Source organism: Leptinotarsa decemlineata, unplaced genomic scaffold (genome assembly GCF_025532065.1).
Source record: "Leptinotarsa decemlineata unplaced genomic scaffold, Ldec_3_MD MMD2_tig00026358_RagTag_RagTag, whole genome shotgun sequence".
NCBI classification, from domain to species: domain Eukaryota; kingdom Metazoa; phylum Arthropoda; class Insecta; order Coleoptera; family Chrysomelidae; genus Leptinotarsa; species Leptinotarsa decemlineata.
This window is the reverse complement of record NW_027412703.1, coordinates 735,271-753,237: the sequence shown is the minus strand read 5'-3', so window position 1 is coordinate 753,237 and position 17,967 is coordinate 735,271. Positions and strand designations below refer to the sequence as shown.

General features: G+C 32.4%; 1 protein-coding gene across 1 annotated transcript in view; it reads right to left on the bottom strand.

The window, feature by feature from the left end:
* Positions 1-16,500, bottom strand: part of Smurf (SMAD specific E3 ubiquitin protein ligase) — a 40,951-nt gene extending 24,451 nt beyond the window's left edge. The window contains exons 1-5 of the mRNA XM_074184831.1: positions 16,333-16,500; positions 16,154-16,192; positions 15,833-16,075; positions 13,216-13,567; positions 8,343-8,881 (exon numbers count right to left, since the gene is read on the bottom strand). Coding sequence (XP_074040932.1) covers positions 8,343-8,881; positions 13,216-13,567; positions 15,833-16,075; positions 16,154-16,192; positions 16,333-16,390 — 1,231 coding nt within the window. The 5' untranslated portion in view covers positions 16,391-16,500. The remainder of the gene's footprint in view (positions 1-8,342; positions 8,882-13,215; positions 13,568-15,832; positions 16,076-16,153; positions 16,193-16,332) is intronic.
* Between the last annotated feature and the right edge of the window lie 1,467 nt (positions 16,501-17,967).

Here is a 17,967-nt window from a genome sequence, read left to right as displayed (position 1 = left end):
AAGTATCTCGGCATGATTCGTTACAGGAAAGATCAAATATTACACGAATTATCCTTTTTTGTATTACAAAAGGTCTTTCCATCTCTGTGCTATTTATTTCCCCATGACATAATGTTGTAGTTCAGAGTTGAGTGAACTAATGCATAGTATACATTTAGTAGAGATTTCATGTTCAAGGATCTCTTCAGTTGCTTAATCGCAAAGCACTGGCTACTGAGTTTTTTGCAGATAAAGTCAATGTGCCGGTTCCAGTGCATTTTGGACCCAGTCGTTCAGCGAGCCTCGTATGCCCAGCGAGTTGAGTTTATTAGACAATATCCGCGGCTTCAGTGTATCGAATGCACGTGATAGGTCAAAGAGAATTCCTAACGTGAAATAATTCTGTTCTAGTTTTTCGTAAATGTACTGTGTGAATTCTGTCGTTGCCGTTTCGGTGGATCGGTCTTTTCTAAAACCATGTTGACACTTATGCAAGATTTCGTATTTATCTAAAAAAGAGGTTATACGATCATATGCAGCTTTTTCGATGACTTTGGAGATGGGACTAACCAGTGTAATTGCCCTGTAATTTTCAATTAGGCGCTCGTCCCCTTTTTTGAAGACTGGTATTGTCTTTGAAATTTTTAATAGATCTGGGAATTGGCCTGTGAGTAGAGAAAGGTTGATTATTTGGGTGAGATGGATAGATAGATAGATAGATAGATATATTTTCACCACATTACATATATAAATACCTTTAGGGCATGTCAATACATTAATAGATACAATATAAAGTACACAATGAATAAAATTATACAATAAAACATATGATATTTTGAAAGTGTTACAAACATAATCAAGTAAGGCATAAATAAATAGCGTTAACAGAATGGAACATTTCAGAGAAGCGATGTGTTGAGTGCATGACTCAGTTGCTTTGTTGTGACGAGAAACTCGTCTGTGGAATAAAAGCAGTGTTCAAGAATATATTTTTTTGTGCTTTTTTTGAACTGATCGAAAGATAGTGATTTGATTCTCTCCGGCGAGCAGTTATATAGATTGATATTCAGAGAATTATGTTGAGATTTGGTTAATCTATACCTTGGAGTTTTTAATAACTTAGCATACCTAGTATTATGATCATGTATATCTGACTGGGTTTGTAACTGGTTGATATTTCTGTGTATTTCTAATAAGGAATTGTAGATATATAATGAAGGTAAAGGCATGATGCCAAACTTTATAAAGTGTGGGCGACAATGTTCTCTATATCCAACTCCAGCTAAAATTCTTACTGCTTTTTTTTGTTGTCGAAAGATGGTTATTGCACGAGTGGCATTTCCCCATAAAATTTATCCATAGTTTATCTGCGAATGAAACAGAGAGAAATATGTCATTCTCAGAGTATCAGGTTGAATTGCTTTTTTTAACTGCCTCAACAGAAATAGAGTACTTGCTAATTTGTTATAGAGCCGTTCTATGTGATTCGACCATGTGAGTTTGTCATCAATAACAATTCCGAGTAGCTTGACAGTATTTCCCATTTGTAAGTTCATATTAGAGGAGAAGGTTATTTTTTGAGATTTGCTTGCGTTCAACTTGAATTTGTTTGCACTAAACCAATTTTCAGCAAGTTTTTCAATGTTATGAGAAGAAGAAGTGAGTTCCATAAGGTTTTTACGGGTACTCATCAAAGTAGTGTCGTCGGCGAATAGAACACTTTTATTGGGTGATAGGAAGTTGCATAGGTCATGTATATAAATTACAAATAAGAATGGCCCAAGCACTGACCCCTGTGGGACACCATGTTTTATAGGTAGAAAGTCCGAATTTCTTTGGTTAACAGTAACACATTGTTTTCTATTTTCTAAATATGAACTGAATAACTTCAATGCCACCCCTCTAATACCGTAATATTTGAGTTTCAAAATGAGTATCTCATGAGAGACACAGTCAAAGGCCTTCGACAAGTCACAGAGTATAATATCCGTGAGTACACCTTGTTCCAGACCCTCAACTATGCCTTCCAATATATTAAGAATTGCAAGAGTTGTAGAGCGATTTTTTTCGAAACCCATACTGTGTGAGGTGCTAAAATATATTTGCAAATCCTTTATTAATTTTACAGGTATTTCATCTAGATCAACTGAAGTCTTATTTTTGAGATTTGATATACTTTTCAAAGTATCCATGTGTTGAAAAAACTTTTTCCACGCCAGAACAAAAATACTGTCTCTACACATGTGTTACTAACAAAACTAGCCTCATTCTTCTGCATTTTTCCCTTTTAGAGTTTTCTCAAGACTTGGATTATATATTTCTTCAAATGTCAAATAAGCTTGTTTTACATTCTAAAGCACATTATACTTTGTTTCGGTTGGTTTCCGGGTTTTGCTGTGGTCTTCATTGAAAAACAAAAACAGAGAACAACAAAGTAAAGACTTACCAGTCTCACCAAACACCTTCAATGCCTACTTTGTAAATAATGCAAAAAACCTAATCCAAAAAATAGATAGTTCAAACTTGGACCCTCTCAAAAAAACTAAACAATTTGAATTTTGAAAATTTTACTGTAACAGAATTTACCTACAACGAAGTTAGAGATGTAATAAAGTCATTAAAAAATAAACCCAGCAGAGATATATATGGACTGAATGTTGAAGTGATCAAATGCATATTAAATTTAATTCTAATCCCTCTAACTGAATTGCTGAACCAGTGTACAAAAGAGTGCATTTTCCCCTCCGTCTTGAAAGAAGCATTAGTATACCTATATTCAAAAGTGGAAATCCAAATGATCCTACAAACTACAGACCAATATCTCTGCTACCAATAATATCAAAAATATTTGAAAAATGTATAGCTCTACAAATTGTACATCATTTTGAGAATTATGACATATTCGCAGACTGCCAGTATGGATTCCAAAAAGGTAGAAACACTGAAATGGCGATACTAGATCTTAACAACAAAATAACAATAACTTTTGAAAAACTAGAGTATTCATAAATAACTTTTTGTGATCTAAGCAAAGCATTTGATTGTGTATCACATGAAATTCTCTTGAATAAATTAAAACTATATAATTTTTTTCTCACAACACTATAAAGTTGATCAACTCATACTTAAAAAATCGATTTCAAACTGTGAAGGTGGGCAATTCTCTACCAACAAGAAAAAAATTACAACTGGTGTACCGCAAGGATCTATTTTGGGACCTCTACTATTTAGAATTTTCATTAATGACCTACCATATTGGGAGAACCCGTTATCATATATTTTATATGCAGACGATACTACAATCCAAACAAATGCTAAAACTCTAGATGAGTTACTTATATTATCCTCTGAAGCACAGTCACAAACTGAAAGGTGGTTCAATGCAAACGAATTATATCTGAATAAAAACAAAACCCAAAACATGGTATTCACCCTAAGAAATACGGAAAATTACTCAAATTCGCAAAGTAGTGTGAAATTTTTGGGAATTCATTTTGACAGTGAGTTAAAATGGGATCATCATATAAATGAACTATCAAAAAAGCTAATGAGAAATCTACTTTTACTAAGAAACCTCTCCAGACAAGTTTCAAAAGCAACTCTTTGAACGGCACATTTTTCCTTGTATGAATCCATCATTTCTTATGGTATTGTCGCCTGGGGACATGCAACCGATTGTGATAGAATATTCTGACACCAAAGGAAAGCAATTAGAATATTAGACAATATCGGCTACAGAGATGAATGAGGAAATTCATTCATTACATTAAAAATACTAACCTTTCCTTCTCTATATATCATGGAAAATTTAATATCGGGTGTCCCACATTTTATGTGACAGGCAATATCTGGTTTTTTGAAGGAGATACACAAAAATGTTTCATACAAAAGTTTTAGGAGTTCATGAGAGCTATATTTTGATATAATTTTTAAATATACAGGGTGTTTGGTGTAGGTGCTACAGACCAAAATTCCATTTTTTAAAATAGAACGCCCTGTATATCATTACATATTCAGATGCTACGTTAAATTCTGATATCATTTCATGTTTGGTTTTTGAAATTCGGTTACGGCGTTGTTGAGTTATTGCACTTTTCCTTAAATATAAAGTTTCAAAAAAACTTATTTACTCGTACACGAATCCAGTCTATATCTTTTATTAAATTGAACTAGACTACTACTGAATACAAACCATTATTCTCACCTCTGCGATACGATATCGATATCAGTTGAATATAATATTGAAATTCTTGAGAATGTGACTAACTTGAGGGTGAATTGCTTTATATTGCACAATTTTATCAAGTAGCTTATGCTTGTTGATGCCATAGTAACAAATGTTGTTGAATTGTATCTACTTGTCAGTTCGATTCAGTGATTCTTTGCAAAACAGTAACTGTGTTCTTTGTGCAAAAACTCCAGTATGCCTTTCGCGTTTAGTCCAAGTGATTGCATTGATATGTTATTAATTTTTGGGGAATGTCAGAAAAACTGCCGTCAAGCACAACGTCTATACCAAGAACGTTTTCCAGACAGACCCATTCCATCACGAATGACTTTTTCGAGAGTTGTAGAAAAATTGCGAACTGGGTCATTTCCTTCTACTATAAAGCATTGTCATCATACAAGATCTGTTAGAACTGAAGATTTAGAGATCAATGTGTTGGCTTATATTATTATTCATCCACATGTTTCTATCCGTACTCTTGCAGAAGAAATCGGTGTGAGTAAATCTAATGTACAGAGAATTCTGAAAGAAAATAAATACCACCCATTCAAAATTCAGTTGGTACAAGGTTTGAAACCCACGGACTTTGAACGACGACTTGAATTCATTGCTTGTATTCAGGTAATATTACATGAAAGTCCTAACATATTCAGTCAAATTTTGTGGAGCGATGAATCGCGATTCCACAATAATGGAGTTGTGAATCGACATAACAGTCACTATTGGTCTCAAGAAAATCCCCACTGGGTTCGCGAAAGTAATTTTCAAACTACTTGGGGTATTAATGTATGGTGTGGATTGTTTAATGGCCGCATCATAGGACCTTACTTTTTCAATGAAAATCTCAATGGATTGCGATATTTACATTTTCTAGAAAATGATTTGATCCAGTTGATGGAAGATATTCCCATAGCAGAACGACAAGGAATTTGGTGGCAACAAGATGGTGCTCCTCCTCACAATTCACAGGTTGTTACTGAATATCTGGATAGAACGTACCCAAATAGATGGATTGGTAATAAGGGTCCAATTCGGTGGCCGGCTCGTTCCCCAGATTTATCACCGCTTGATTTGTTCCTATGGGGTTATTTAAAAGATATTGTTTTCACTACTCCCCCTTTGAATGTGGATGATCTGAAAATGAAAATTCGACTAGCGTGCAGTGATATTAAGCCTGATATTATAAGAGCGACTTGTACGAGAGAAGTGATTCGACGTTTCGAAACCTGTATAATATCTAATGGGCATCACTTTGAACAATTTTTATGACTTATTTCTAGGTACCTACCATTCTTATGAAATGATTTATCAAGTTATATTATTTACATTGTTATTAATTAAAGATTTGTTTTCGAATACAACTCTTTCAATTTCGCAATTGTTTCATATTCAAAATGATTCCTGACTGAATTCCACAACTCAAAATTGAAACCATTACTTCGAACACCCAAAATTTTGACTAATTTTCATGTGATCTGATGCAGAGAGAATAATTGTATGAGATATTTAAAAAAATAATAGTCGTTCTCAAGACTTTACATTTTAAGCAATAACTCAACAACGCCGTAACCGAATTTCAAAAACCAAACATGATATCAGAATTTAACGTAGCATCTGAATATGTAATGATATACAGGGCGTTCTATTTTAAAAAATGAAATTTTGGTCTGTAGCACCTACACCAAACACCCTGTATATTTAAAAATTATATCAAAATATAGCTCTCATGAACTCCTAAAACTTTTGTATGAAACATTTTTGTGTATCTCCTTCAACAAACCAGATATTGCCTGTCACATAAAATGTGGGACACACGGTATATATAAAAAATAATCTATCTCAGTATGAAAGTTTTGAAAATGTGCACGACTACAACACTAGGCATAAAAATGATTTGAGTACAAACTACTGCCGCTTAAAAAGATGTCAAAATGGACCAAATTTTTGGGCTGTGAAATTTTACAATAAATTACCACAAAAAATAAGATTTCTACCAATTAACATATTCAAAATTAGGATAAAATATTTTTTAATGAAAAACGCCTTCTACAGCACCGAAGAATTCCTGCACTGTGATATAAGTTCCTTAACCATATAGGCATTTGTCGTTGTTTGAAAATACCCAATTTAAAATTTTACTGCTTTGTTTTTAGAGAGAGAGAGAGAGAGAAAGAACTTTATTGTCCAAAGAACAGAATTCTTGTTAACAAAGTTTAGAAATACATTTATGTATGTACACATATATCTATATATACACACACACACACACACATATACATATGTAACACAAAGGGATCAATTCAAAATTAAATAAACACCTTAAAATAATAAAACCAAGTAAAATAATATAAAGTGCGTATACAAGTGATTGCAATGTTAGTCAAAATCTTCATTATAATATTCGTCTAAAGTATAAAAAGCTTTATTTAGCAAAAAACATTTTACAGCACTTCGAAAATTTTTATATGAAGAAATGGAGCGAAGATATACTGGCAAATGATTGAACATTTTCCTTGCATTGTATATTATGCATTTTTTTATTAATGCGCTTTTAGGAATGGGTAGTGCTATTAAGTGGCTATTATGCCTAGTATTATAAGAGTTTGTTGAATCACTGATAGTATTAAATTTTTTGTGCATCATACACACACTTTCAAGGATAAAAATGCATGTCAGAGTCAAGATTTTTTGATTAATAAACAGGGGTTTACAGCAATCTCTCGGTTTTGCCTTACAAATATATCTAACCGCTCTCTTTTGTAAGATAAACACATACTGTAACAAGAACTGAGAAGCATTACCCCAGAAGCAAATTCCATATCTTAGGCGGGATTCTATTACCGCAAAATAGACTGTTCTTGCAGCTTGCAAGTTGAGTTCTCTGGTAATAACCCTTAAAACATAGCATCCCGAAGCCATCCTATTACATAGATTAGAGATGTGGATATCAAAGGATAGATTATTATCTACATGCAAACCCAAGAATTTACTTGATGAGACGGAGCTAATTAAAGTATTCCCTAGAAAAATTTCATTTAATATACACTTAAAGGTTAGTATGCAGGTTTTTGTGGTATTGAATGCCAGTCTGTTAGCATCACACCACTTTTTAACGATGTCTAGATCAACCGATGCCAAACAATAGTAGTGTCATCAGCAAATAGAATTATTTTTCCTTTCGTATTGATGAGAGATAGATCATTTATGAAGAGCAGGAACAGTAGTGGACCGAGTACTGAACCTTGCGGAACCCCACAAGATACCAACAGAGGTTCAGATCTCTCATTATTAACTATTACAGACTGGGTGCGATCTGACAAATAAGAATGAAACCATTTCAACGCTACATCTCTGAAACCATACATTTCCAATTTATTCAAGAGAATTTTGTGATTTACGCAGTCGAATGCCTTAGCAAGGTCACAAAACACAGCAGCAACTACTTCACCCTCATTGATACTGAAATATATTTTTTCTAGAACTGAGAACATAGCATCATTGGTGCTCCTTGATTCTTGAAAACCAAATTGGCAATTACTAAGTGAGTGGTTAGTTTAAATGTGCTTGTTGTCATAACTCAGATGTACTTATAAGATATAAATATTTTTTATAAAAAAAGAAAAAAACTTGTTCTATGAATTGTAAGCATCTATTGTTTATGTAAATGTTAATAGATGCCTGACATATACTAATTTTAATTATATGTACATATTGACTTGTGTAAATACTGATGAATGTATAAAACACCAATAAATTATCTATCTATCTATCTATTACAATCTCTAATTCACTCTACTTACATTTATATAATAAAATACCAACAGACATTACCGGTTTGAGTTGTAACCATTTCAAGATTAGAGTTAAGCACTCACTATTGAGGCACTGTTTCTACTCCATAGACAATATTTGAATTGTGAAACATTAATCTTTTAATATATGTTAAATGTGTTTTTTTATTTCCAAAAATAACTATTTCAGATGTAATCAGCGTGTATAACCACAACTATTGTCCAACTATTGTTATTCTTGTTTGTCAGTTTGACTTATCACTATTGTACATTTTATAGTTAAAGTGATGAAATAAACTTATTATTATTATCTAGGTTCAATTTTGATGAGTAAGTTCACTTACCATAACCAGAAGGAAGATCCATTCTAACTCCAGCTACAAGACCATTCTGTGATGTTCCTTCGCTGAATCCTGGCGGTCCGGTTTGCACGTGATTTAAAGAGTTTCTATTTCTTCCCGGCTTTCTCCTACCACTTCCATCCCTCCTTCCTTCGTTACTTCTCTGTCTCCTTTCTCTAGCGACAGCTCTTTCGGGAGTATGAGAACTCACGGCACCTTGTGTAAAATGCACACTATCGGACACCTTATTTACAATACTTGTAGGAATTACTGTGATGCTACTTGAACTATCAGGCACATTATTATTAGGTATATTACAACTATTATTATTAGGGGCAGGCACTACAGCAGTTGAAGTAGTTGAGATTATGGGAAATGTTTCGTTTTCTACCGGCGGTGGAGTGGGAGGAATATTGGGGATTATTCTTGATGTTACTTGCTCCTTTTGGGGACTAACAGCTGAAGACACTGGAGAAGTACTTGAACCTGGTGTAGTTGGAGATTGTGATATCTCCGGATTGTTATTGACAAATTCGCTAGTTCTGTAATAGAAAAATGAGGAATGATCAATCAAATCAAATCAAATTTTTTTTTTTTTTTGGGAAAGAAAGTTTTTGGCTTTCAACTACTCAATCTTGATACAAAAAATAAGGGTATATTCCAAAGAAAGGAAGGAAGCAATCAATTTTGAAAGAAGTAACTCTATAGATAGATGTGTGGATAATGCAAAGAAGTAACGTTCAGACACAAAAATTAGTCACTTCTAAAAATATAACCCTTTCAATTTGAAAATATGCCTTATTACTCAAGATTTGAACATCTTATTGGCAAAGTTTAGTAAAGTAAAACGTGCATATGGGACTATTAACAACTATAAACTATAAAATAATGCTTAGAGACAAAAACAGCTTATATGGACAGAAAAATGTAAAGCTCAGTTGAACAGATACAAATATAAGTACATGAATATATGAATATTGAGTAAATGTAAATATATGTGATGAACATTGATAGCCATTTCCTGTTGATTTCAATAACTTTTTGCAAAGTGGTTGCAAAAGGAAATTTGAATGGCATATCAAATGCCTGTGCTATGTAAAAAAAGTATTGATTGTCTTAAAAGAAAGGTTACCATTTGTAGACTTCAATGAGTAAAATTTATTGTAGTATTAGATTGCTTCACACATTTTTTCAGTATGTCTTATCTATCTGTATAGATAGATAAGACATACTTTATTGTCCAAGAAAATACAATCTTATTGACAAAGCTTGTTAAAAAATCTGGTATGTATAAGCACTTCAAAGAATAAAAGAAAAGAAAAAATTCAAAAACACAAATACAAGTTCACATATCTAATAGATAAAATATAACAATAAAAAATAAAATTTAACAAAGTTTATAGCCAAAATAATTTGTATAGTCTCTTTCAAAAAATGTAAATAACAAATATACCCAATTTGAACATAAGTTCACATGTCATGGCAATAAAATAAGATATATCCCGGTATAAAATATAATTTATAGTATAGGTGTCAATATAAACAACGAAAAACACATACAATAAATCGCAGCAAAGTTCCATTGTAATATTCATCAAGATTTTAGTACGCTTTTGTTGCAAGGGCATCTTTAACAAGAATTCTGAACTTTTTATAGCTTTTTTCCTTCCTAATTTTGTAAGGTATGTAATTATACAGCTTTTTATGGGAAAGAAAGTTTTTGGCTTTCTACTACTCCATCTTGATACAAAAAAAAGGATGAGGGAGTCTTCCGAAGAAAGGAAGGAAGTAATCAATTTGAAAATAAGTAAATCTATACATGGATGTGTAGATCATGCAAAGAAGTAACTTTCAGACACAAACTAAAAGAAAGTCTTCCTGAAACAGCTATTTTCATATAAACATTGAATTACATGAAAAAAAAAAAAACTTTCGAAACAAATACTTTTATATGAACACTGAGTTATACAGAAGATACTTTTCTCTACTCAGTTTATATTTCAAACATTTGTTGTGGAATAAAAATCAGATATAATTCACATGAGTTCTACTTTAAACGAATGGTAACAATTTGCACTTACATGGAACACTGTCATCCTCACTGGTATACACCGATGTTTCGCTTTAAGACACTTGTCCCAAGGCTCTTCAGTACCAAATTGGATAACATTATAGAAAATACACACAATTCATTCATGAATTACGATTTTTAATGTCACGGAATAAGCTTGATCTGCTTATGTCATCAATGACATCGTAATGACTTTTTTTTTGTATCAAGATGGAGTAGTAGAAAGCCAAAAACTTTCTTTCCCAAAAATTAATCACTCCTAAAAATATAACCCCTTCAATTCACACAGCTTTTTACTTTCATAAAATAAAGAATACTTTGTCTGACTTGTTTTTGTAATGTATTTTATTTTCTGTTACTTGCCGGATTATGTAATTAATATGTTCCGGAGTTCCAACTATATTATGTTTTTTGTTAATCAGGCAAACAGTTTCCAGTATGAAAATACAAGTAACAGTGACAATTTTTCCTCTAAAAAATAATGGTCTGCATGACCAAACTTTCAACTAACCTAGCCTCCTCCGCCTGTTGGTAGAGCTTATACAGTGTGTGAAAGCCAAATAGAATACATTCAATATTTCGTTTACTGTACATATTTTTAAAAAATCCCGAAACACGTCAAATGTAAATTATAATTTGACATTCTTCAACGTAAAAATGCCACCCCTACCTTCAACCCCCTTCGAATGACAGGTACAACCCCAAATTTTTTAAATAGGAAATATAGGTTTGTAATATTATATCGTTTGAAAGGTCTCTTCATTCTCTATTCAAAAATGTTATCGGTTTCAAGTTTATTGCAACAATTAAGATAAAATAAATTAAAATGATGTGATTACCGAAATTTGATAAAATAATATAATAATAATATATAACATTTTATAATATATACATCCAAAATAAACAAACTTCTAAATAAACTAATAATAACCTTGAGAATTGAAACTTGTGCCAAGGTAAGTCATATAAAAGATACATCTTTATAAATACAATCTCACATATATTCATATACAAAGTATATGAACATGTGTGAAAAAAAAGATAATAACAAATGAATACATAACTTGTAAAAAAAAATAACAAATGAATACATAAATTTAAAATCTGTGCTTAATAACAATATATGAAATACATAAATAAAATTATTCAGAAATGTAGTTGATGAAATGTATATCATGATTTATTGAAATTCATAAACATTTCGTGAAGTCCCTATTATCCATTCTTTAATTTTATTTTTATTTGAAAAAAAAAAGATTTGTAATTTTTTATTTGACCAGGCAGCTTATCAAATATATAAGGAATTATATACATATAATGCAAAACATAATAAAATGTAGAATATGATAAAGAATTATGGATGTTAACGAAGTAGATGTTTATCGCAACATCCTAATCTCAAATAAAACTGTCTTGTAACATTATTTAACATATCAGGCGTGACCGACCTAATCGCAAGCCTTTTTTCGTTCTTATAAGTCATTCAATCTGAAGGTTCAGTTTTGTATACATTGCTCTTTACATATCCCCATAAAAAGAAATCCAATGATGAAAGGTCAGGTGATCAAGTTGGCCATTCAATCGATCCTCGCTTCCCTATCCACCGATTGAGAAATGTTGTTGAGGTATTGCCGGACATTAACTTGGAAATGTGGTGGTGCTCAATCCTGCTGAAACTATATCGTATTCACTGGAACTTGAGGGTTTCCTGGATCAGGATATAAATGTGCTAAACTAGGAATGACATCATTTTGAAGTGGTGCCAGATAATTATCACCATTCAAATTGCCCTCAATGAAAAAGGGTCTAATGATATGGTTCCCTACAATCCCTGCCCAAACATTAACCTTTTGAGGGTATTGCATGTGTTCTTCTCCCATCCAGTGAGGATTTTCCATTGACCAGTAAAGGCAATTTTGCCAATTAGCTTGACCATTAAGAGACAAAGTACTCTCATCAGAAAACATAACGTTTTCTAATTCAATGATATTGTTATCCAACATGTCCATCATTTGCTCACAAAAATAAGTTCTTCTATCAAAATCATCTTCCATGAGCTCCTGAGTACGCATTTCATTTTATTTCAATGTGTTTACTATCGATGTATGACTAACATTGAATGTAGTGGATGCCTGTCTACTCGACGTATGTGGGTTTTCCTCAAACTCAAGCATCACATCTAGTTTGAGTTCATCACTCATTGCATTGGCAGCTACTTTTTTTTATCTGCCCCAACATGAACAAGCTCGCGAAACTGCTTCTCTATTTTGCTTATTTTTCCTTGAGATATGGGCGGTAAATTAGGAAATTTCTCATGAAAGAGGCGAGCTACTTCCTGTTGTGTTCGGGTAAAACTGTTATTTTATGCATTTCCGTTAATCTAACCATTTGTCAGACTTGAAGTTAACAAAACCTGTCATTCGACGGGGGTTGAAGGTAGAGGTAGCATTTTTCCGTTGAAGTATGTCAAATTATAGTTTAAATTTGACGTGTTTCGGGATTTTGTTAAAATATAGTACCGTAACCGAAATAATGAGTTTATTGCATTTGGCTTTTACACACTGTACATCCCATTAGAAGTCTTCGGAAACCAATAGAAATATTCTCTCTCGAAGCAACGCGACACTTAGAACGATCGAGAAGTACAAGTATAGTTGAGCGCGCCAAGTCACAGTTGATGGGAAAACACCAGCGGCGTCCGGCGTTATTTTTCATCAGGGGATAATTTACAACAATTGCACAGTAATACATCAAAATTCACCATCTCTAACAATCTAATCAGTGTAAAAGGCAAAACAATCTCACCTGTTATCCATATTATTATCAGCAGTAACAATGACGTTGTTATTCATTCGATTCCTGCTAGGTTTGGGTTTACTCATTTGTGGTTTCACCCACTGTGTAGATCTGGTAATATGATTGACATAGTACAATCTACCATTGGGTGTTCTTCTTTCCTCCCATCCAGGAGGCAAATCAACGGAGGTTACATTATTACTTTCACTATCGACTGGTCCCCTTAGATCACCCAAAGGACCAACAATTGCCAAAGGTGTCCCACCACAAGGACCATCACGTGAAAGTAATGAAATGATTATTTGTCCTCTAACAGGTTCGCTGTCTTCTGCATTAGCCTTACCCAAATCCAAACATTGATCTGGAAAATTAATCAATCAATCAATCAAAATATGCCTAATTGTTTAAGATAGTTTTACTGGCAAAGCTCTTGTAAAGAAAGTAGTGCACAAAGTAATTATATATGAATACAATAGCTGATCAAATGAATAATGAACTGAGAAGTACATAAATCGCAATAAACTCAAACAAAATATATGATCTTATCGACTGGTTATAGGCTATAACTCATCAACAGACACAGCATAAAATATCAAACTGTAGGTGATGAAATAGAGTTTGTAAGTGAATTCAAATACTCAGGTTTCATGGTGGATAATCGTTTATCTCTTTATGCTCATTTTGATTTTATATCTATAGAAGAATTACTAAAAAAAATGTATTTTTTCTTCAGAATTTCATCTCAGCTTCCAATGTACTGAAAAATTACACTATACAATCGTTTAATCCAACCCCATTTTGATTACTGTGCTAGTCTTTTATAGTAATTTGACCAAAATGAGGTAATGGCTTTACAAAAGTTAGAAAATCGTGGATTGAGGATTATTTTACAAGTGAATAATTATACCAGTATATTAAACATGTTGAGTACATTGCAGTGGCTATCTGTTTCCCCAAAACTGTACGAGTTAGCAATGATTTTCATTTTCAAAATAGTACATAACTTGCTTCCAATTTATTTTTAGGAATTCTATATATTTAGATCTCAGATCCATAACCACTGAACAAGATCGAGTAGCTCCCAAAAATTTCACCTTCCTTAAACTACTTTGACTAGCACGACGAAGTCTTTATTTTATCAAAGTTTGAATGAGTATAACAAACTCCCACTTTTGTTGAATGATTCAATGAATGTTTTCCAATTCAAAAAACTCATCAACTATATAAAACCTCACCCCTGATTTTTTTTCTATTATGTAATATACTTGTTATGTATATCTACAAGTTTAAAACAATTTTGAGTCATTGTAAAATGAATATTTTATAATAATGTATGTAAATTAGGATGTCCTAAAGAAATCAATAAATATTACTATTATTTTTTTAAATAGTTATACATATAGATAGATAGATAGATAGATTTTATTTGATCATGTTATGAATATACATTTGTGACAAGTCATAGACAGTAGGTACAAATTATTGTGCAAATAGAATGAACAATATAAAAGCAGCAATACATTTAAATGTAAAGATATTTTACAAAATAGATAACAAATAAAGAATCAAAAAAAATTCTTAAATATATAAATATTAACGTAAAAAAATTAAGGCTATTTAGTCTGAATATGAACTTTGCGTGAAATCAAGTACAGAATAAAAATAATTTCGTAAGGTACTCTTTGATTTTCCCTTTGAACAAATCAAAATTCAATTCAGTCACATTCTATGGAAGTTTGTTATAGAAGGTCTCTTAAATAAATAATATTATTCTTTTTATTATATCTTCATTTCACGTTTTATTGTTTATATGTAGTTGATATTGTAGCTTTTTATTCTAATTTGATTTAATTTTTCATAGATTTCGAATCATATTAGAATAGGTTTGCTACCGCGAAAATGGTATACTACTATGCCTTAATAGACTCTCATCTAAGGTATGGTATAACCTTTTGGAGTGTTTGCAAAAAAGGACTATTAGGTACTTATTTAAAGCGAAATCGTGGGATTCATGTAAACCCCTTTTTTGAGAACATAGAATCCTCATGGTTATTGCAATATTCATATTGGAAACAATATCGATTATACATAAAAATAGGGAGAACTATGAGTCTATAGCTACAGCCACATACCACACAAGGTGGTCAAATGAACTGAATCTACCAATTCCAAAAACATGGTTGTTCAAAACTCGTTCATGTATAATGGAATCAGGATATACAATAAACTTCCCAATGAAATCAAAGAAACTCCTTTTATCATATTCAAAAAGAAATGTACAAAACTATTAAGTGATAAAGCCTATTATGACCTAAAAGAATATTTTGACGATGCCCTGTAATTTAGAATGTGTGGAAATTGCCATAATTGGTTGAGGTTGAGGGGCTATAATTTTGGAATAAAGGAAGAGAGCCCCGTTTTGTCTTCAGAATCGTGATCTGCTCACCATTTCACTTGAGAAAAATTTTTTTAAAATCTTCTGCTAGCAACAATTCGGATATTTACCAAAATGGGCTACACTCCAAGCCAGAGTTTTCAAGTTTACCTTCCAATGAGGGACATTTACATGGTGCAAAGGCTACTAGTGTTCTTACTAGTCACAAGAATTATGAGGAAAAATACTTACAACCAGTATCTTTGAGTCTTTGTATTAGAGAATTAACAAGACACACACATCCCAAAAAGCCGCCTCCTTGTTTTTTGTGCACTTTACGGTGATTCCATATCGAAATGGTAACATTATCTGTTTTGGCAATGTACAAGTCATAATGTGAGTTCCATTTTGGGTCCAGAGTATTCTTAACAGTTTCTGTGGAATGGCACTGACCACTACCATCCACGGAAATTTTTGCGAACGGATCAGGAAGTCCTAGAAGTCACAAATATTAAAATATCCATGTAGCTTTTCTATTCATTTATCAAAAAATAAGTTGTTGAATATACTTACGAAACAAATCCTTTCTCACTAAATTCCTAGCACATAGAACTGCAAAATAAAAGAGGGTGCATTTTTAATCATTCATTTTCAGGCGAGTATTTTAATAGTCAATGAGGCCATATTGCTTGACAGTTCTCAAACAGTGTACCTTTCCCATTGTTACCAAGTAGACTTTCCGATCCACTTACCAGTCAATCGAATTTTTTGTGCTCCATTACGACTGTTAGTTGGTGTATTAGACATCATACTTGTAATTTGTAATGTTATGAAAATATTGTCTTAAAACTACATGTTTGAAATTGTGGGCCACAAGGATAGCAGTCATATTTCATTTAACACTTCACTTAACACAGGGTTGCCGGTTGCCTGTTGCGACGGTGTCAATTCTGTTAGTAATATTCAATATCGTCCATGAAACCAATGATTTCCTCATTGGAATATATCTTAAGAATGATCTAATATATATTCTGTAGTAAAATAAGAACAAATAGTTAATGTTTCCTCTGGAGCGTCTAATGAATCGCGAGATATTCTCGCGAAAGTTGCAGCTTGGCTCCCTTATTATGGAAAGGAAGGCTCTTGACAGCTAATGTGTTTTTATTCATCTATGTTTACGTTTCAATTTTATGTCTCTGCAGGTTGTAATGTCGTGGGCCAATTTTGCATACGACTACTGCACCACTCTCGGTAGAAATTTTTGTAGGTTATGTTTAAAATGTATGACACTTCAGAGAGAATGACATTTTAGTATTTTAGTGTAGGCACATATATACAAAGAAGAACATCACTCGGTAACAGATTTATTATATTTTGTTGTTTTGATGTTGATAGTGGTTAATCGTTGAGAATATAAGAAATTTGTCATATAGTTTCAAGTTTTTTTTATTGAATTTCGTTACCCTTTGACAAACTATTCAACTTCCATTCAGTCAATTCCATCTCTATCTTCCCGAGTAGAATTCCAATTGTCGGATAAATAAGAAGTCGTATAGACCTCCTACGCTTTCACATATCAATGATGAAAATTTCAAATGAGAAGATGAAGTGTACATACATTGATATATAACAACCTCAGAGTAACAATTATTACTCTGAGATAACAACACAGCCACAGTATATACATTGTATAGTCTATATACAAAGGTATATATGTATACTGTGACGACACAGCTGTCAAATTTGATTTTGACACGTTAGGATTTGAGTTATTAATGTTATTAACAATTGTCAAATATAAGCTTTGAATTTGACAATTGATATCACTTTAAATCGCAAAACAAGTTTGGGAAGATTTGACAATAGCATTTCAAGACGACGGATTGAGGAGAAGAGTTTGACTACTATGTGTTCTAATATTTACAAAATTGGAAGAGTGTAGGTCCATTGATGAGTATGTTTATGAAATCATTCCAATTTTGCGCTAAATGACGCATGCAAGCTAGGACAAAGTATATTGATGTCAAGCATTATTTTCCGCGAGAAAAAATGAGACCAAGCATATTGAGCTCAAATATATACCAACCAAAGAAATGGTTGCCGAATCATTTACAAAGGTTTTGAACGGAGACAAGTTCAGTCTTTGCATACTCAATCAAGGACTCATCAAATAAGGAGGATGTTGTAGAAATTTGGAAGTTCCCATATTTTGGTCAAATTGACTTTGACATGTTAGGATTGAATTATTATTGATTATGGTCGAATATAAGTTTTGAGCTGTTACAATTGAATATATTTTATATCTAAGACCTTCCCTAAATCTACCTTCCATTGGAGCCAAGTTGCAAATCACAGAACACAGAACTTAAAACTCAATCAAGTCTGTT